Source organism: Punica granatum, chromosome 5 (genome assembly GCF_007655135.1).
Source record: "Punica granatum isolate Tunisia-2019 chromosome 5, ASM765513v2, whole genome shotgun sequence".
Classification (NCBI taxonomy): Eukaryota; Viridiplantae; Streptophyta; class Magnoliopsida; order Myrtales; family Lythraceae; genus Punica; species Punica granatum.
Window position 1 is genome coordinate 5,732,451 of NC_045131.1, and position 19,903 is coordinate 5,752,353.

At 37.0% G+C, this 19,903-nt stretch overlaps 2 protein-coding genes across 5 annotated transcripts; one reads left to right on the top strand and one right to left on the bottom strand.

Moving 5' to 3' along the window:
- Window positions 1–657: 657 nt before the first annotated feature.
- LOC116209165 (phosphatidylinositol 3,4,5-trisphosphate 3-phosphatase and protein-tyrosine-phosphatase PTEN2A-like) lies at window positions 658–6,851 on the top strand. 3 transcript variants are annotated; one of them, XM_031542724.1, is made up of 13 exons: window positions 658–834; window positions 2,109–2,550; window positions 2,775–2,876; window positions 2,992–3,048; window positions 3,155–3,220; window positions 3,764–3,940; window positions 4,063–4,149; window positions 4,235–4,299; window positions 4,535–4,611; window positions 5,267–5,313; window positions 5,451–5,581; window positions 5,865–5,934; window positions 6,137–6,851. In XM_031542724.1, exons 2-13 carry the CDS (start codon window positions 2,110–2,112, stop codon window positions 6,611–6,613), a joined length of 1,797 nt encoding a protein of 598 aa, XP_031398584.1. In that variant the 5' UTR covers window positions 658–834; window position 2,109; the 3' UTR covers window positions 6,614–6,851. The 3 variants fall into 3 exon arrangements, with proteins under 3 accessions (XP_031398584.1, XP_031398586.1, XP_031398583.1); XM_031542723.1 differs by lacking the exon at window positions 658–834 and adding an exon at window positions 1,345–1,880 and having other exon boundaries at window positions 6,137–6,613; XM_031542726.1 differs by lacking the exon at window positions 2,775–2,876.
- Window positions 6,852–6,922: 71 nt separating this feature from the next.
- On the bottom strand, window positions 6,923–11,226 carry LOC116209167 (small RNA degrading nuclease 3-like). 2 transcript variants are annotated; one of them, XM_031542728.1, is made up of 13 exons: window positions 10,911–11,226; window positions 10,480–10,636; window positions 10,208–10,390; window positions 10,034–10,123; window positions 9,649–9,717; window positions 9,161–9,298; window positions 8,829–8,945; window positions 8,682–8,751; window positions 8,470–8,570; window positions 8,216–8,350; window positions 8,010–8,117; window positions 7,705–7,809; window positions 6,923–7,607 (listed from the first exon to the last, which is right to left on the bottom strand). In XM_031542728.1, exons 2-13 carry the CDS (start codon window positions 10,510–10,512, stop codon window positions 7,215–7,217), a joined length of 1,542 nt encoding a protein of 513 aa, XP_031398588.1. In that variant the 5' UTR covers window positions 10,513–10,636; window positions 10,911–11,226; the 3' UTR covers window positions 6,923–7,214. The 2 variants fall into 2 exon arrangements, with proteins under 2 accessions (XP_031398588.1, XP_031398589.1); XM_031542729.1 differs by having other exon boundaries at window positions 6,931–7,607; window positions 8,219–8,350; window positions 10,911–11,225.
- Window positions 11,227–19,903: the final 8,677 nt, after the last annotated feature.

Below are 19,903 nucleotides of genomic sequence, written 5' to 3' on the forward strand. Positions count from 1 at the left end.
AGGCGTGTCGCTGACTATTTTATAAATTATAGGGGTGTCATCGAAATTCACTCATCAAAAATGAATTCCACAGGTCGTTGTACATGATAAAACGACATTATCAATCATATGTAATAGTGAGATGACCCACAATCAATTAATATTTCCTCATGTGTAGAAGATCTTCTTCAATTGCTCGAAATGCTATTCGTTTGGTTTTACGATAAATTTTAACTCTAACTTTGACTTTACTCACTACACAACAAAAATCAACAATTGACAATATAATTATTACTTTTTCCTTTTTCTTCAATTTTTTAACCATTCAATTCAATTTTTAATATTAAATTCTCTCAACTATCCATTATATTTTCCACAATTCAACAATACAATTATTACTTTTTTCAACTATTCGTTATTTTTTCACACTTTTTTCATAACTCAACAACATAATCATTATAATTTAATTAAAATCAAAACTCAACTCTAAAACCAAACACACCAATATGGTGTGTAAGATGCAGCAAAATAATGTTGAGATTATTTTGCCTAAGGCGACTTCCGTGTTGGATAATGAGTAATTAGTTTGGGAATCGAATTAGAAATACATGTAAATTTGATTTCGAAATAAATAATATATATATATATATATATATAATTAATTGAGGAAACCTGAATTTGGCTGCTCCGTCACGTTCGCTTTCTCCGCTCATATTGAAGTTCACGTTTTTCCCGTCATAACGAGCGATTCCGCCATTGCTGCTTGTCTGCAAAACTTTTATCCAATCCCGCCTGGAACAAGAAGAAGAAGGAGGAAGAGAAGGAGAAGGAGTAGGAGAAGAAGAAACAAGAGAGGTAAATGCGTATCCCACACTTCCAAATCTCAGTAGATAGAGCTCGTGATCCTTATCCGATTTCGTCTGTGGAAAGCTTATTGCTCAATTGCTCATACATGTTCGTGGTGACCAATGTCACCGCTTCGAAACCACGATCCGCGAGTGAATACAGCTGATCTGATGAATTCGCATGAAGCACATTCTCCAGATCTCTCTCTGAAATGCTTTGGATACTTTTACACTGTAAATCGGGAATATGACTTAGTAAGACGCGTGTCAGAGTTTGCACTGTGATTGGCGATTCAATTTGGATAAGATGATTGCTGCAATGGCGGTTCTAGCTGCTGGAACAGCTGGACAATGAGAATCCACCAAGCACGTCAATGATCTTATATATGCCTATCTTCATGATCTTTTAGCGGAGTCTCCGGGCTCCTTTTTAGCGTTAGTCTCTGAAAGCTTAGGATTCTGTTGAGCGGTTGCTGTAATTTGCTTCCATAGCTGAGCTACGTTTCTTGTCATTTTCAATGATTCTGCACCGCTGAGTTTACCTCCCTACTTTTTTAAAAATTTTAGTTGCAGATTCTTTAAGGTGAAGAAAAGTGTATCACCGCTGAATATACTGTCAAGGAGGGCTTTTTATTAAATTTTGAAGTGCAAGTTGAAGTCTTTATGAAAGAGCAAATCATCGTCCTTGACCGCAAATGGTGTCCCTCTTCTTGGACCCTTAATCCACAAGTACTGCCAGAGCGTGAACCCACAAATGCCTATTTAGTCGAATTTTCTACACGGTCCATACTGCTGATATTCTGAAGCCAGTTTGGGACTATCAGTATAGTCTAGAAGGTGGTATAGGCAAATTTAGCAAATTCAGAACAGAAAGCTAAAAAGTGCCAAAATTTTCTCATCGTCCAACTGCCTTCCTCAACTTTCTCTTGCCTCATCTCCATTTTACGTACTTAGGATTAATCATTTATTAAGGAAACCTGTCATTGTGTCCCTTACAATAACTAATCTTGATTTTCCGTATGAAGGGGACGTGCTGATTTAACAGCTAAAAGCAGGGTTGGTACACATCTAACACTTGATGTTGCTTAAAAGGATTTATGCATGCTTTTTTTTCTGTGTGGTTGTCTGTGGTAGTAGCTAAACATTTTCTTTTGTTCCTTTGCAACTTATTTGAAAAATTATTAGGGATTGGAGGGTGATATACTTGTACATAATACTTGCAACTAGTGCATTAAAGTCATGCATCTGAATTGTGCCTTTTCCTGAATCTTCATCTGGTTGCAGAATGGATGCTAAAGCTGTGGAGGCATCTTCCCAACCTCCTCCCATAGTTTCTGAGCAGTATTCCCAACATCCTCCGGGAGTTCCTGAACAAGCAACTTCAGACTCTTCTGCCTCACAGACAAAATCATTAGGACAAGAATCCCCACCTCTATTATCTGCTTCTGGCATAACATCATGGGCCAGGAATTTGAAACTTCCCCAGCCCCTAGCAAATCCGCAAGAGAATTCTGGTTTCTCAGCACTGTCACGATTTGCTACTGGAATAAAATCACATTTGCCTTCTGCAACTTCCACTACAAAGGATGGTGCTCAAACACCAAGTGGTCAGTCGGGTGTTCTGGAGACACTTACTAAAGGTTTTGTTGATTCATCCCGGGGTGCTGTGAAGGCTGTCCAGGTCAAGGCACGGCATATGGTGTCCCAAAATAAACGAAGATACCAGGTAGCATGACCATATCTTCTTTGGAGCATCCAAATACTGTTTCATGACAATAACTACTAGAATCCTTTATGTATGCTGGGAAACAGCAGCTCCAAACATGAAATTTTATCTCGAGTAATTGCATGATTCTCCTTTTACCTGATGTCCTCTTTTTTTTTTTGGCAATATAGATATTTCACTATTTCCTTCTCCGCTTACCTTAAAGCATAATTGGAACCTCACAGGAAGGAGAATTTGACTTGGATCTGACGTATATCACTGAGAATATAATTGCTATGGGATTTCCTGCTGGGGATATAAGCTCTGGAATTTTCGGGTATATAGAGGTGAAAAGACTCAAAGAGCATGCCCCCCCCCCCCCCCCCCCCCCCCCCCCCCCCCCCCCGCCCGATTATGTCTGTTGACTTCATGAATTTATAGTGACCAATAATTGTTATGCAGGGATTTTATCGTAATCACATGGAAGAAGTTATAAGGTTTTTCGAGACACATCACCCGGTAAATTAAGCTTCAATCTCTTGATGCTGTGTGTAACTTTAGACAATCTCTGGCTTCAAGCCATAGATATTGGTTTCACCATTTTTCTCATGGAAACACTTCTCAGGGAAATTATAAAGTCTACAATCTCTGCTCAGAGAGGCTGTATGATGCTTCGCTATTTAAGGGAAAGGTAATTCCCTCGTTACATTGATGAGCTTTTTCTCAATAAGGTAATAGGGCACCTTGATAAACTTGTTGGATGCAAACTGTAGATTCATTGCTTGTCCTTTATTCAACTTTTCAGTTACTATAGTTTTGCTCATTCTTCCACAGCCACAGACAATATTCTTTGGTCATATAATCTAAAGGCAGCCATCTACAAGATAATATTTACTAACAGTACACTGGAGTTCTTAACCAAAATCCAGATCACATTACATTGATCTTCAGCTTTGCGACCGAGCAAGTCACTTGTAATGCCTTAGGCTCCACATGGTCAGCTAGGGTCCTCTTTAAACGTAACAGAATCTCCATGAGGCTGAACTTCTATTCCTTATAAATTCATGTCTAAATTTTATGACTTTTGGGTGGCCTCTCCGCGCCTTTGTCTAACATCCTTTCTCCTATATGCCCTTTACGGTTTTATGCTTCTGCTTTTTGCCTTTTCCTCCTGTAACAGAAATTAAATACGCCATTCCCATAGATATAGACATATGAATTTGACTTAATGCAGGTTGCGCATTTTCCATTTGATGACCACAATTGTCCTCCTATCCAACTCATATTATCATTCTGTCAAAGTGCATGCTCATGGTTGAAAGAGGATATACAGAATGTTGTGGTAGTTCATTGTAAAGCTGGCATGGCAAGGACAGGACTGATGATCTGTAGTCTTCTCTTATACCTCAAAGTAAGTATTTACTGAAGAATCTTTATACCCTGGTCTGTGTTTGCTGCTTCTATAAATTAAGGGAGTGGCAATTTTCTTGGCAATTTTATTTCCTCTGTTCCCCATTTGCTATCTTGCTGCAGTTCTTCCCAACAGCTGAAGAAGCTATGTCCTACTACAACGAAAAAAGATGCGTAGATGCAAAGGCTCTAGTTCTCCCTAGTCAGATTGTTAGTCTATTAACACCCACTATTTTCTTTCTTTCTGTTTGGAGTTCCTATATTAAAATCCTTCTTATTGATGTCTCTTCTTCAGCGTTATGTCAGATATTTTGAGAATATCCTGATGAACTTCAAAGGAGAAACTCCGCCAGGACGTAGGTACTTATCCATAAACCTGTCTGACTCATAGAGAGGGGATTTTATGTCCAATGGAATTACATTTATCCTAGAAAGTCCAAAAAGGCCCTCTTGATAAAGAACCAAAGTTTCAAATCATACTTATCCAAACAAAAGATATGGAATTATCAGCAAGTTGCTCATTTTTTCTTTCAAATCTGAATAATGCCCCATACTTTTTGCATTGCATAAGGACACTGAAATTTTGTTTGTACAGGTGTATGCTTAGAGGATTCAAGCTTCATAATTGTCCTTATTGGATAAGGCCATCCATTACCATATCTAATCATAACGGTCTGTTGCTTCCAATAACTGTATATTTCAATTTTCAACTTCTCAGGCATTTTTATTTATATAAAGAGAAAGGGAAATGCTTTGCCATTGTTTTATGCAGTTATGACTGTGGGATCTCCTTTGCTCCTTTCTTTCAGTTTTAGCTCCAGTTATTAGTACAGTGGAATATCCTTCTGGTTATGTATAAAAAAAAAAAAACACTGTATCAATTGCCCAGTCAGCAGAATGCCAGAATTTATTTTGACAGTGAGATATCTATTGTTTGTATTGTCACTTCATTCTTCAATTGAATGAACTTTTCTCTCTGCCCATTCACATGGATAGAAACACTTCTTATGCAACCAAAATATTCTCATATCAAGAAATAGGGCAGGTATTTTGGTTAACATTATTTGAAAATGCTTTTAGTATCTATAAGAAAGTATCTCAGATTACTGGCATCCAAAGTCAGTGATTTTTAGAGAACTTTCGAAAGTTTGTATAGACCATTAAATTTCTTTTGGAGACAAGATTCTGTTGTCTCCTTTTCATACGTTGAATTCAATGAGCTGTAGTTTTTACCCATTTCCATTATCAAAATGGAGGGCCTGAGTCTGAATTTTCTGGACTTTCAATGTTCATGGATCTCATGCAACTGATGGAATTTGAATTGCAGGTGTTCTTTTTACAACGAAAAAGCATCCAAAGACGAAGGATCTGATGGTATCCTTATGATAGCTTCCCTCTTCTGCTTATTCTCTCTCTCTGTCTCTCTCTCTTCCCCCCCTCCCCTCTGGATGAATTTTCCCTATGTTAGTCTCGAGAAATCTCATCTTATCGGACGAATTTATCGTTTCCAGCCAGAAGATTTCTGGATCAGATCTGCAAAAAAAGGAATTGTAATATTTGCCTTGCCTGGAGAGCCTGGTTTGACGGAACTGGCTGGGGACTTCAAACTCTGCTTTCATGAACGTCAAGGCGACTTCTATTGGTTTGTCTATTACCTAATCTCTCATTGTTGTTCACAAGAAACTATTACCACTAGAAGACTAAACTCCTACGAATAGCTGAAATTTCGGCAAGGCCTCGATAATAGTATTAGCTTGTCTCCCATCAACTTCTAGACCATAAAAATGGATTAAACTGTGGATTTCCTCCGGACATCATGCACTTTGATACACGAACAACCATTACAGAGAAGGAATCAACTGGAAAAGTTTTTAATTATTTATTCAAGTTTCAATGATTCTGGTTATGCCTTTTGCTTCTTGTAGTTGGTTGAATACCACGATGATGGAGAACAAGATTACTCTGAGCTCATCTGATCTCGATGGCTTTGATAAGGTAAATAATTGGCTTATTCTTTTATGGCCTGTCGATTGCAGTGGAGTGACGAGAGAACGGAATGCCTGTGACATCTGATGTTCTAGCAATGCATTCCGAATGGATTATTTTCGTAGAAACCATGCCATCAATTCCATTTGCAGATTTGCTCTCGATTTCTCTGAATGACATGCCCTAAGTCATTGCCAAAACTGTCCTGCAGCGAAAACTGCCTTCTCCTGGATTCCAGCTCGAAATCGTGATGGTAGACTACAAGGAATCTCTCCATGCAAAACCCAAAACCGAGGGGAGAAAACCCGAGAATTCCTCAGACCATAACTATACCTCTGGCAGCAGAGACCCTTCAAACACCAACGCGAAGAAGGCATCTGGGAACGAAGAAGATGATGTTTTCTCGGACAGTGAGGGAGAGGATGGGTCTCCAAAGAGCAGGCACACTCAAACTACCAATAATGGAGACGAACCTAAAGCCACTGGTCCTGCATCAGAGGAATTCGCCAAGCAGGAAGTCTCTACTGGGAGCAAGGAATCTGCTCAGCAGAATGATTCAGGGAAGGCTGATCCTTCCATAGCCAACATATCTAAGCCTGACTCTGGAGGAAACAGCGAGTTCAAGGTTGTCGCGGCTGATGCTTCAGTTTTCACCTTTGGAGATGAGGAAGATTACGAAAGCGAATGACTTCAAAGAGAAAGAAACCTCAGAAATGGGAGCATATATAACCTCTCCAAGGCTTGTAACTGTTCATATCATGTTTAGCATGTTCATCCCTTCTTTCCTTTTTCATTTCCTTTGCAATTACGCAGCTGCAGAATGCAAAGGATCCCTGTAGTGGAACTCGAACTCGGGACCCGCTGCTGTTGTACTATCTCTTTTCCAATTTAAAAAATCAAAGGCATAAGTATGCATTTTCAGTTGAGCAAATAACTTCGTTTTGCAGAGCGCTTCCCCGCCAGAACGTAGTATACACATCAGTACCAAATTGCAGAATGGTACAATATCGAAACTAACTTTAGTTAAAAGATGAGACAATGTCTAATTAAAGATGTACTATTAAAATCTTCTTCAATAGACTTCGGAAGCAAAATTGATATGAAAATTCTGCTCGTCTACCACTTTTTTCAGCCCCTTTTAGTCAAAATAACATGACGACTCACATCATCTCCTTCAAAGCCCGATGTCTTTCTTCCTCTGCGGCAATCAACCCGCACAAAACTAGAGGATCCAGTTGAGGTTCAAGTAAAGAATCAGCGAGAGAGCAACAGCTTCAATCAAATCCTAATCATGACCCCTTCTTACCCTTTTCTTCCTTTCCTTTGAGTTGCTTCACAATCTTGTGCAGAACAGAGATCTCAAGAGTCTTCTGAGACAGCTCCTGCTTCAGTTGCTCGATCTCCTTCAAGTGGCCCTCGCAGCCGTTCTTTAGTTGGAGGTCCTTTTGACTCAACTCTTGCTTCAACCTCCCGATCTCTTCCAAGTGATCCTCACACTGGCTCTTCTCCTCTACCTTCTGCTTCTTCGCTTCATTCAGGGCCGGTTCTTCTGTGGCAGCTCGTTTCTTCTCGGAAGCTTGGCTTCCCAAAGAGTCGCTCACAATTTTGCGAATGTAAATGCTAGCAGTGCCTCCTGAGCTCGGCTGAAGTGTGATGAGTTTCTGTACCCGTCCAAATGAGTCCTAAAATTTGGGGTAGAAAACATCTTTACCTTTTTACTATGACATGTACCATCAAATCTAAGATATGAACACGAAGATATGTTACTATGGTGTAAACCTTTTCTAGGCTGCCTTTTAAACTCTCAAATGTAGAATGAGCCTCCTCTGGCCTCTCAAAAACGGCGAAGGCTGAATACTTATCCCCATTTGCATTCTTCGGAGGCTGCAAGTGTAAAAAAATTATTCACCAGTTCAATAGCTTTTATGTATTCTAAATTTTCATAGAATTCGAAATATTTTCTCTATAATAGATGCAGATGGAAACTATCGAACCCCAGAGGACCCACTGTCCCATGCCATGAAACAAGTTGGTTCAATATGCGGAGTGCTTAATCATCCTGACAATGTATGGGAAACTCTCACCTTGGTTTCAAGCTTATACTTCCCTGGGATGGCCCTCTGCAGCTCTTCAATAGGCAGATTAACTGGTATTCGGTGAATAAAGAGCTTTTCTATTTCAGAGTTGGGGATCTAAGAAAATTAAAAATGAAATTAAAGTGAGGATTCTCTAATCTAGCCAGATAATGGGAAAAGGATTATTACAATAATATTGAAAACCGACCACTTACAACCTCTTGAACAAACAGTATATCACCATCAATTCCACGCTCAATCAAAGCAAGGACGAGTTTCATTGCTGCACAGGCATCGTCTAAACAATTATGTGGAGCACCTACCTTCCTAACTTCGCAGCCCAAAACTGACTGTAAAAATTAAGACCTTAATGAGATGCTGCTGACAGAAGAAGAGCAGGTCATATAAAGAAAAAAAGCAATAACTTACCCATCAAAAAAAAAAAGCAATAACTTCATTCATAACTTGCCTTACATAAGTTATTCAAGGATGGTCTTCGAAGAATAGGTTCGCCTGGGTACTTGAAGATGTAAGATGTGTCGATTACTCTTGCATGATCTAACTTCAATGCTGAATCAGAAAAATGAAAATGAATAAAATGACTATAAATATATATGTGTGTGTGTGTGTGTGTGTGTCGATACACAAAAAGGATAGACAATATATACAGTGATGTTGTACCTTTAAGGTCATTATTTAAACCGTGGCCCACCAAGATGGTTCCATGTGACAAAATCTTCTTCAAAGAATTCTGCAAATATTAAACAAACTTCTTTCAGTAAACTACATTCAAAGGCCAAGCACATAGTAAGGGTGCAAATACAGCACCTGCACATCGGCCAGTGAGCAATTAACTCCATCCAAATCGCTTGCAGTGACACCAGTTATCTCACTTCTATAATCTGCAATGGTTCTATCGGGCTTCACAAGCTCGTTCAGTTTGACCTACCAAAACCAATGTTACAAAATGAACACTAGAACAAGCAAAAGCTTTGCAACAGCAGCGAGGTGCTTGCAAGCTGACCTTGATCATAATAGAGTCTCAAAATTATCACGTAACACCAACATAAATTGGTAATATATAGTCAAATATTTCATTGGGTCCTTTCAACTGGGCTTGCTGGATAATCGGTACAATACATGAGTATGTTTTGATGTACCTGAAGATCACGATCTACGACACATACTCTCACTAAAGCTTCTGTACCATCTTCACATAGAACCATTTCACAATCAACAGCGACCATTGCAGTTGACTTCTTCCACTTGGATTTTTTAAGCTTCATCACAACCCAGTCCTGCTCCACCATAAGAGGAAATGAGCAATAAGAACCTAGAATCTAAACAGAATCGAGTATGAACAGAATCTGAAGAGCTAAAATATATACAAAATACCAGCAAATATTAATAAAAGAAAATCACTGAAACAAAAATAGTCAAGCTTCTAAGATGGCGTGGAAATCAGAATAAGTTTTTAGGGGACAAGCTAAAATTATTAAATGAATTTCATACACCAGGAATGAAGTGATCCGACATCTCTATGAGCATTATGATTCACCAATCTAGTACAGAAGTTGATATATATCTGATTTTAAAGAAGCATTCAAAGTAAACATGAGAAAACATGAGATCAGTGGCTTCAACAAACCTCATCAAATGATGGGAAAGAATAGTCCAACGGATATTGTGGATGCTCGATAGTTAGGCGAACAAGCCTCTGCACTGCCACGTCACATTCGACAAGTGTCATGAAAAGAGAAAATTTGAAGGCTTGCTCAAAGTAATGATTCATGCAGAGATCACTGTCATGAAAAACTCGAAGGGAAGCTAAAATGTTCACGATAATATTTTGTAACTTCAGAAATCATTTACTACAGTGCTTTTTTTTTTTTGGCGCTACATTTCTATTCGTCACACATTATATTTGCATAAGCTACTGAAACTTTGCTAAGCGGTTTTAGAAAGGTCATCTCAGCAACAGCACTCGAGGATAATGCGAAATTCTTTCGGCACAAGCTTTCATATGTTCATACCTGCTCGAGTGACTCATTATCTGGAGATTCGTGCTTCAATTGCTCCACTAGGCCGCGATTCAAATGCCATTGTAAAACTTTCATTAAGAACTGTTGACGAGAACCAGTAAGATAGTCAAATCATAGGTGATCATAAGGCAAACGAACAACAACTCTGCCCCCAAAAAAAGTTACCTTTACATCATTCTGGTCGGTAAATGAATTCAGGAAGGCGACCAATATATCCTTTGTCCTCTTAGATGGATCACTGATAGAAGCCCCAAACTTTCTGTCATGAGCATTCAAGAAATCCTTCCAGGCCCCTTTATTACTTTTCATTCCTCGTTTCTGGGCCAGCTTCACTATCTCGACAAGAACCTACCAGGGTGCAACGTTACTCTGAGCTCGTGAGCGAGTTAAAGAGGAGAGCTTTGCAAATTGCCACTTGACGAAATCGAAAATCTTACCTTTCTGTCAGTGGCTGCCAGCTGTTCCTCCATGGGAGCTTCAGAAAGAGGACTCGGATCCTAAACGAGTTAAGGGTTGAGCGGAATTGAACCAGGCGGTGGTGTAGCTTGGGACGGTGGTTTTAGGGTTTATAGGACAAAACATAAAATTTCATCCCTGAAATATACACCGCAAGGCAAATTAGTCCATGAAATATATTATTTGTACTAATTAGTCCGAACGTTTCAAAGGTTGCATGCGTTTATCCATCAGTGAAAACGTCTAAGTAAGCTTGCACGTTCATGAATACAAACACACGCCTATCGAACAGCAATCGATACCAATTCCACATCAGTTCAATCGAAACTAAGAAGATCATTTGCAGGTCGAAGTCAAGATTAAGCTACAGATTGATGTAAATTGACAGCTAAGGAGCTGAGGAGAGGGATACCAGGCCAATTCCAGAGATGCAGCTCGGTCCGAGGTCGAAGTGAGTGGCGGAGTTCGAGAGAAGTTCGCAGGAGCGGGACAGAGCAGCGGAGAGTAAGCTGAATCAGGAGCTCGGTACGAGGAAAGATGAGATCGAAATTCATACACCGCTGAAGCAGACAATCAATCTGAGCAGGCGGAAGTGCCGCCGAGATTTAATAGTAGGAATGGAGGGAGAAAAGGAAGCCGGAGGAGAGCATGAAACTGAAAGACGGCCGAACCCTTTTTTTTTTTTTTTGTGGCTGTTTTGCGTTTTTCAGGGACCAATTTTAGGGTTGTCTGTCTCTCTGTTGTTTTAAATAAAAAAAAAAAAAAGGGATAGGGAAGGGGGGTTTGACAGGTCAGGGACGACCTCACTGTGCTAGTTAACGGCCGTGAGGGGCTAACCAGCATTTATTCGAACGGAGGGGCCAATTGGTTCAAACTTTTGCAACGTTCAGACTAATTAGTACACATAATATATTTCAGGGATCAATTTGCCTTGCGGTGTATATTTCAGGGACGAAATTGTCAATTTCGTCGGGTTTATAGGGTTTGTGTTCCTGCTAGCAGGAAATTTTGACATAACACCTAAGCTCCACGTGGCATGGGATATGCCAGGTCAGATATAAATTGATTTTTTGGAAAATCTTGCGGCCCTGGTCGGGTTAGAAATCCTCGAACACATGTGAGTGTGATCCGTTTATGTTTGTTTACGTTCTATTGATGTGTTTTCTATTCCTTCTATGGCTTGTTTTGCCTTTTGTTGTATGGATGTCTCTTCAATGCCTATTCTTGTAATCGATATCTTCATATGCACCTATTTATATGTAAAAATTGCCTTTTCAAGTAGCCTTCTCGTTATTGTATTAGTCGATAGTCCATTATAAATTATGTTTGAATTTCAATAAAATGTTATGTTCGCTAAAGAATTATACAAAAACTGAGCGAAATAATTCATCTAAGAATACCTGAGATAGGCACTTCAATGTTGATTTTGGAAAGAGGAAAAAAACGCAAGTCCTTCACGTAGTTTCATACCTTTGGTTATCAAATGTTATGCTAATCTAACAAATCTTCTCGTGATTTCATCGGAATTCTGATTTTACATATTCAAAATAAAATTATTAATGACCGGACTAAACCAAGAAATAACACATCACGTATGCATACGTGGAAAAGCCCGTTATGATCAAAAGCCCAATCGAATTGCGATGTCCAACCGATGTCCAGAAGCCCATTACGAACCAATGGCACCTGGAAACTCTACTGGGCCTATGCAAAGCCCAAACCTTGAGCCCTCATTATTTTATATCTTTATTTATTTTTTAACAAAAACACTGAACAGCCCTTTTCCCCAAAGGAGGGAAATCATTTTAATCTTCTAACTATATAGTTCATAACAAGGAGAAAGACTATTATTTCTGTATTAATTTTATTTCCATATCATTTGTGGAAAATTAAAATATATGTCTTCCTTTTATTTATAAATGAGTCAAATAGAACGAAGATTTGTACACCAAAAAAAAAGACATAGAGCGAGGATTTTAATTCATGCATTATGCATAAAATTCTTTATCATCTGCGAGGCGTCTTTCTGATGATAATTCATAAAATTCAATTTGTGGCTCGGACAAAGAAAGAGGAACTAAACATGATGAAACCATTTTCCTTCTTACAATGGCCGCAGGTAATTAGAAATCAGAAAGAAAAAGGAATTGGAAAAGAAAATGGCAGCTAGTGAAGTTGCAGAGTTTGCATTAATAGCTTTCAAGACTCAACCAATAAATATAAGAACTTTTGTATTTTATTATGCAAATGGGATATCTTAATCTCAAATTCACTTTTTTGAATTTATTTATGATAATAATAGTTTTTTCTTTTTTATAATTAAAGGGGGAATAGGATTAGGAGTTAGGAATAGGGAACAATAGGGGTGTGCACGGGTACCGGGTATACCCGGAACCGATTGGAACCTACCCTAACGGGTAGGGTCTGGGTAGCTCGTATTGAAAATATGGTAGGTTCCGGGTATTGGGATATCTTAATCTCAAATTCATTTTTTTGAATTTATTTATGATAATAATAGTTTTTTCTTTTTTATAATTAAAGGGGGAATAGGATTAGGAGTTAGGAATAGGGAACAATAGGGGTGTGCACGGGTACCGGGTATACCCGGAACCGGTTGGAACCTACCCTAACGGGTAGGGTCTGGGTAGCTCGTATTGAAAATAGGGTAGGTTCCGGGTATTAAAATTAGGAACCTGTGAAAATCGGTTCCGGTTCCGATTCCTGCCTACAGGGTACCCGGAACCGGTTATTTATTTAAAAAAAAAAAGAGAAAAGAGTAAAGTTACTATCTCCTCTAATGAATCAGGACATAGGCATTTTGTTGTGTGAGATCATATTATGGATGTTCAATTTTGCCGATGGATTGATGAGACATATTATTATTGCATTGTTGTGGATTAATCTAAATTTTGTTGATATTCTATTTGCCGTAATTACTGATTATGTATGTGATATTTTCGATTTTATTTAGCGAAAAGAAAAAATTTACAAGTTCCAACAGGGTACCCGGAACCTGTGGTATAATACAGGTTCCGGGTAGGTTCCGATTCCATGATTCAACAGGGTAAGGTCCGGTTCCAAAATTTTGGAACCTGTTCCTTATAGGGTAGGGTCCGGGTATTATAAAAAATACAGGGTACCCGGAACCGATCACCCCTAGGGAACAAGACCACAAAAGGAGGCGTACGGCGTGTGAATTCTGCAGACACGGAACGGCACCGCTTTTAATGGCCACTGAGCTAAACCAAAGACAAAGGATGTATAGGCCTCCCTCTACGTGTTTTTTCTTTTTCTTTTTTCAAGAAAATAAGAAATAATAATAATTAGAAAGAGAAAGAAAGGAGGGAATATTGGAAGGACATATGCTTCATTAATCAGACGATAATAATTGCAGAAAAAAGTAAATTGTATCGTAACTGTATCGAAGCTACCAAATAATTTGGCTAGTTCATCTGAAAAAATAATCAAAAAATAATTATTTGAAAAAAAACAACTGTTACTCATTTTGGATATACTTGTATATAGAAATTTATGTATTATCACGTGCTAAATTTGACTCATATGTACTGAAATTTTACCTTCTTAAAAATAGCATGTCTTAGATCTCTAATGATAAATAGTTAGTATGAGACATCGCAATTTAACATGCTACAAAGGAGATTTATGTACATCTTTTTTATTTTCTTTTTTCGATCGTGATTTATGATCATCTCTACTGATGAGTTTTGAGCCCAGGGGACATCGTTGGAGAACAATGTCGGGGACAGGGTGAGAACCTTCCATTGGTTACCCCCTTGTTGTGTTGGTTCTTCCATATTTAGATTTGGAGATAGATCCAGATAGAGATCTATATCTTTATATCGATAGAAAGAACTATTGAGAAATGACCAGCAGCGAGAAAAATAAATACAATAGTCAAATGATGATGAGCAATATCAGTCAACCATAAATTTTACGTTTGTGAATGGAATCCCGAAAGAAGGTTTTATTCTCATTCCAGCAACTATCTTTTTTGAAGCAGATAGCTCATCGAGCTTATTCGATAGATATTGATAAAGCCAACTCATATTTCTACTATATTTTCATAACGAAGATGTATCACGTCAAGATCCCAGATGAAGTAGTGCATCTCTGTCTTGAAAGCCCACCCTATAGATAGGAGTTCCTATCTCTACTGTCTATCCAACCCAAAAACTCAACTTCGTGCTGGAGTGCTTCGAATAGGATCGGATCCCATCCCAGCAGAAACTCTATTTGGATTGAAATTTTAACATGCGAGTAAAGGTCCGCTCTTAACCAGCTAATTACAAGGCCAGGAAAAATGGTCCATATGCATGGTTTTATTTGATGGTTTGTTTATTTTGCTGGATTTCTGGATTTGTATGGTGATAATTGAGATAATATATTTCCTTCACTTTTGCTGATTAATGTTGGGACTGAATTGTCAATTTTATTGATGTCTGCAAAGAATGCTTTTTTACAAAAATCCAGCTGGGACGATGGAGAGAAGTTTCGTCTGATGTGAGTGAGCGTCCTGAGAATATGCAACTTTCTCTTATCACTTTTCATTGGGTTAATTACCCAAAAAAAAAAATCTAAACCCCTTTCTAAATTTTGTACGAGGTTTTTTTTTTGGCAGAAAAGGCACGGACTTTGATTTCCTTTTCATGTTAAATATTTGTGTCATTTTCCATCCATTTTGCTGACATGACGGAAAACGGTATCTACACAGTAAATAGTATCATGCCACTTCAGCAAAAAAAATTTTAAAAAAAAGGAAAAAAAGTGATAAAGGCATTGATCGGAGACCGCCCCCGATTGGAGTCGCTAGTGACCTTAGATGGCACTGACAAACCTAATTAGGAAAGTGGTGGATTGACGGAATTTGAAGAATCCTCAAATTTGGGGTTCTCTCTATTTCGGCGGGTGGAGCCTTGATCCCGGCCACTACCCTTGGAGATTCTCTCGATTTTGAAGGGTGGAACTTCGATCCCGGTCACCATCCCCTGATTGGGATAGTTGACGCCCTCCGAGGTCAACAACGACCCCAATCGGAGTTACAGTGGCTAGCTAGGGCCCTTACCCTTTCTCCGATCAAAGCACTTCAATCTTTTATTATTTTTACTAACATAACATGACATTGTTTGCCACGTAATCACCATTTCCCGTCATGTCAGCGAAATTGATGGAAAATGACACAGATACCTAACTTGACAAGAAAATCAAAGTTCGTGCTTTTTTTGCAAAAATATAAAGTTAATATCAAAATTGAAAATCGGATCAAAGTTCATGCTTTTTTGCTTCATTAATCCAATTTCTTTTATCTCCTTTGCCTTTTCACATGTATAAGATAAGAGTGTCCTTTTTTTCCTTTTAATTTCTCAATAAATTATCTTATATATAAAATAATTTTTGGTGCACACATTAGTTTCCATTAGTCATATGGCCCCCGGTTAAGTCAGTCCAAGCCGGACTGATCTATTAAGGGATAAATCTCTTTCAATGTGAATTTTTTCCATTTATAATACTCGAATTCGATACATTATTTAAGAAGAATAACTATCGAAGTACTTGAATCAATTTACGTGTAGTTTTCTGTTTTATCATTCGTCAGTGACTTATTGAGTTGTCTCCGTATTGTACCATTCATGCGTGTTTCCCATATAATAGCATGCTCTTCTCTCCTCTTCTCCATCCAACCTCGTGAGCTTGATTGACATTACTGCCTTCCCATCCCTTCTCAGTTCCTTCATTGCATAAAAGAACTAATCATGCATATTGATCTGTTTTCTTTTTCCTTGATTAATGAATTAATTAACTAGTTACTATGCAGATCATTATTAAATCTAATATTTGATAATCATGACATATACGGAGCTCCTTTTAGGAAACTTCCAGTTTCTAGTTATGATTTTGATATTATGTTGTTATGTTGTCATGTGTCTCGTGATTATTGACGAACAGATGGAAGTTCTGCTGATGAAACACATGACTGAAACCCCACCAATGTCCCTTGTATGCGCATCGTACATTTTGTTGATGGTGAACTTTCCATCTCGAGCGTTGCTTTCATTTATGAGATACTTAAGTCATTTCTCATTAGAAACTTTGATCGACTCTTTTTTTTCGATTACTATGGGCAAAAAAGAAATTTTAACATTTAAACATTGTCGTTTATTTAGTTTTTATACTTAAATCAAGCAGCATACTATTCCAATTTTCGCTGTATACCACGGACTTATGGCAAACAATATATTATACAAAGGCAAACGTGTGATTCTCCACGCTGCGAGAGCACGCAATCTTGCTCATCGACATCTCCTTCCATTCATGGGCAAGAACATGTGTAGGAGTTGCACCAAGAAGGATATAATCAACGGATATAATCATTGATATGCGCGTCCCAAAAGGCCATCGAGTACTTGAATAAGACATCCTTCTATGTCATACGGGGCTTTCTAAGTAATTGCTCATTTTAACGTTGTTATCTGATATATAATATGTATGGTCCCCATGACTCATTTTTCCTTTCCCATATCAGATTATACATAGCTGTGCACATGTATGAAGACAACTCAATTTGTTTATGATGTCCAAAGCTTCTCTGTATTATCTCTAGCCATTCGCTGTGGTCATGTCGCCGTCGTAATTTCAATCACATACGTTCATATATATATATATATAATAGAAAGTTTCTATCGTATTGGATCCTTAAATTAAAAGGCATTACTATAATTTTGAAGATGAACATGAATAAGAAAAAAATTGGAGGAACTGGATTAGTTACGTTATCAGATTACACTAAATTACAATATGTCGACCGATGCAATTTGATTCATGCATAAATATCAATAAATATGATCAATACTCATGATTAGCACCTATGCGCGGTCTCACAGCATGGTCGATGTTTATAATAACAAATAATAATCATCTAACACAAATTTTGTGATATTTACAAATGATATTATTGTCAAATAACGAGGAGGAAAAGTTGATTTTTTTCTCTTTATTTCATAGGTTAAAAGTTGATATAGTGGTTAATATTACAAGGTCAAATTGTTGATGATAAAAATAATTTAGTCTAATGGTACATCAACATTCGGTCTCAATATGAAATAAAGAGATTTTATGATTATTTTTATTTGTGAGATTTTTTATATTTTTCTTTCTATATCAACATATTTCTCTTGTAATTTTAAAAAATAACAGTTCATATTTTGTTTCAAAAAAATAAATAAAAGAAAAGCACTCAATTGGGGAGAATTTGGATCTTGTGAAGGAAAAACAACAAAAGATTCCTGGGTGGGTGCATTTAATTTCACGGAAATGGAAACGTTAAAAAGTAAACTATTGCCCATTTGAAAAAAGAAAATTAAAGCCTAACAAAAAAAAGGTGAAAAAGGGAAAATAAAAATAAAAATAAAAATAAAAATTTGCTTTTTCAAACCAGGGTATGTCACTGTGTTGACCAAAGCTCACGCCTCATTGGGACACGTGTCCCCTTGGCAGAATATCAGATACTCTGCGACTTACCGTATTGTTAACACCTTTTGCCAATTGAAGCCGGTGGATGGATTGACTTCCCCTGCCCTCCTCCCCTCTCCCATAGCCAGTCAACACTTCTCCCACAAAACTTTAAATAATAATAATTAAACTTCTTATATTTGTTAAAAATTAATTTAATACATGCTCCCTTAATTATTTTTTATAGGGAGGATTATTCCTCAATGTAGGCTCCATGTAAATTTTATTCTTTATAAAAGACTTGATTCATGACCTTTGACTTCTTATTTTCTCTATATGCATAGATATTACGTACCTCCATGCTAAGAATTTTTTACTTTATTACTAGGTGTATTCCCTTATGTTGCCGAAGATGTGTTATTTAGAAAATATTTAATTTTAAAATATAAAAGAAAAATTGTCAAGGATGACTAATATGGATATGATTATACCTTTTATAAATGCGTGTCAATGTGAAAGAGCTGCCAATATGTGTCTGTATGAGGAGAATATAAATGATGACGACTGAATATGAGTGAGTCGAAAAAGATAAAAATATGTATTTGAAAGAACCTATTATAGGATTTGGTCATATGCATGATTATAAAACTTTTCGTGTATTAAAAACTTTTCATTTCTTAAGCAATTTTTTGATTTATTTGATATTGTACAAAATAACTTGGATGCTTGAACAACTATACATAAACTTTTGATTTCTTTGATACTATACAAATAATTTGGATGCAAGAATGACTATGCATCAAATTGAATATAAAGAAAAACGACGTATAATTCATGTAACAAGATTGAAAAAGTCATTTCAATGAAGAGTTTATGATTTTTATTTTCGAATACGTGGTGGCTCCACCAATATACAGTTTTAAGGATTGTTTGAGATGATATTTCTCACTTTCAAGAAAACTCTTGATTTTGACAGTATACTAATTGTTCGGACACTCAGATGAATATATATTGAGTTGAATATGAAAAAAATAATGCAGAGTTCATATAATATAAGTGAAAGGTCATTTGAATCAAGAGTTGAGGGTTCTTCACTGGCAGTTTTATGGTGTTACTGCTCAGCTTTTATATATTATAATAGATGGATGGTGAAATTGCAAATTAAAATGCTATATATGGCAATATTATTATGTAGTAATATCTGAAAATGCTTTGCCCAATTTCCTCTATAATTTCATGTGAGTGGGAAAAAGGAAATATATACTATTATCCGCAAAGAATTTGCAAAGCAAAAAGAGATAAAGTGCAAATGTATAATTAAATCATAGTAAAGTGAGAAACTACTGTCAAATGGTGGGAGAAAAAGTATTCATTTAGCCCTCAAACTTTTGAACAGAACCATTGACAAATGATTAAAAATTTAAGAAAATAAAAGAAAATAAAACTAAATAGATCGAAAGAAAATAGGCAAGAAAGATGGAGTGAGAAAATTGCATTCAAAATTCAATTAAATATCATACTAGATAGTAGATATGACAAAGTAGTGGCAGGTAATCGAGAGCTCTTTGTTTTTTGTTTTTTTTTAAATGCGTGGAAAGTAATTAATTTCACATGTGCTCGGTGTCTTTGGGAATTATAAATTTCAATTTGCAAGCTAAAGCCGATGAAAAATAGAAATAAAAGATATTGATTGATTAATTATTACAATTGTTATGTTAGGGACATATTCGGAGGGAGAAAGAAAATCTCATTCAAGTGCATTCCCCCTTATTTATTTATTTATCTATTTATATTTGTTTATTATTTATTTATATCATAGGTGACAATGAAGACAAATATAATTCCCCAGAAGATATAATACCATAATTAAGAAATTATGATTAATTGTCATGAAAAATCTGAAAATTTTGTTTAATGTGCACCACCTGATATGTGAAA

Bases quoted from the DNA above. Each gene is read 5' to 3' on its own strand.
- LOC116209165 (XM_031542724.1), top strand. From the start codon at position 2,110: ATGGATGCTAAAGCTGTGGAGGCATCTTCCCAACCTCCTCCCATAGTT. The intron at 4,300-4,534 runs GTACTTATCCAT...TTGTTTGTACAG, and splicing joins GAAACTCCGCCAGGACGTAG to GTGTATGCTTAGAGGATTCA. The intron at 5,582-5,864 runs GTTTGTCTATTA...TGCTTCTTGTAG, and splicing joins CGTCAAGGCGACTTCTATTG to TTGGTTGAATACCACGATGA.
- LOC116209167 (XM_031542728.1), bottom strand. From the start codon at position 10,512: ATGGAGGAACAGCTGGCAGCCACTGACAGAAAG. The intron at 10,124-10,207 runs GTAACTTTTTTT...TCTCGTCAACAG, and splicing joins CCGACCAGAATGATGTAAAG to TTCTTAATGAAAGTTTTACA. The intron at 9,299-9,648 runs GTTTGTTGAAGC...ATGGTGGAGCAG, and splicing joins CTTTCCCATCATTTGATGAG to GACTGGGTTGTGATGAAGCT.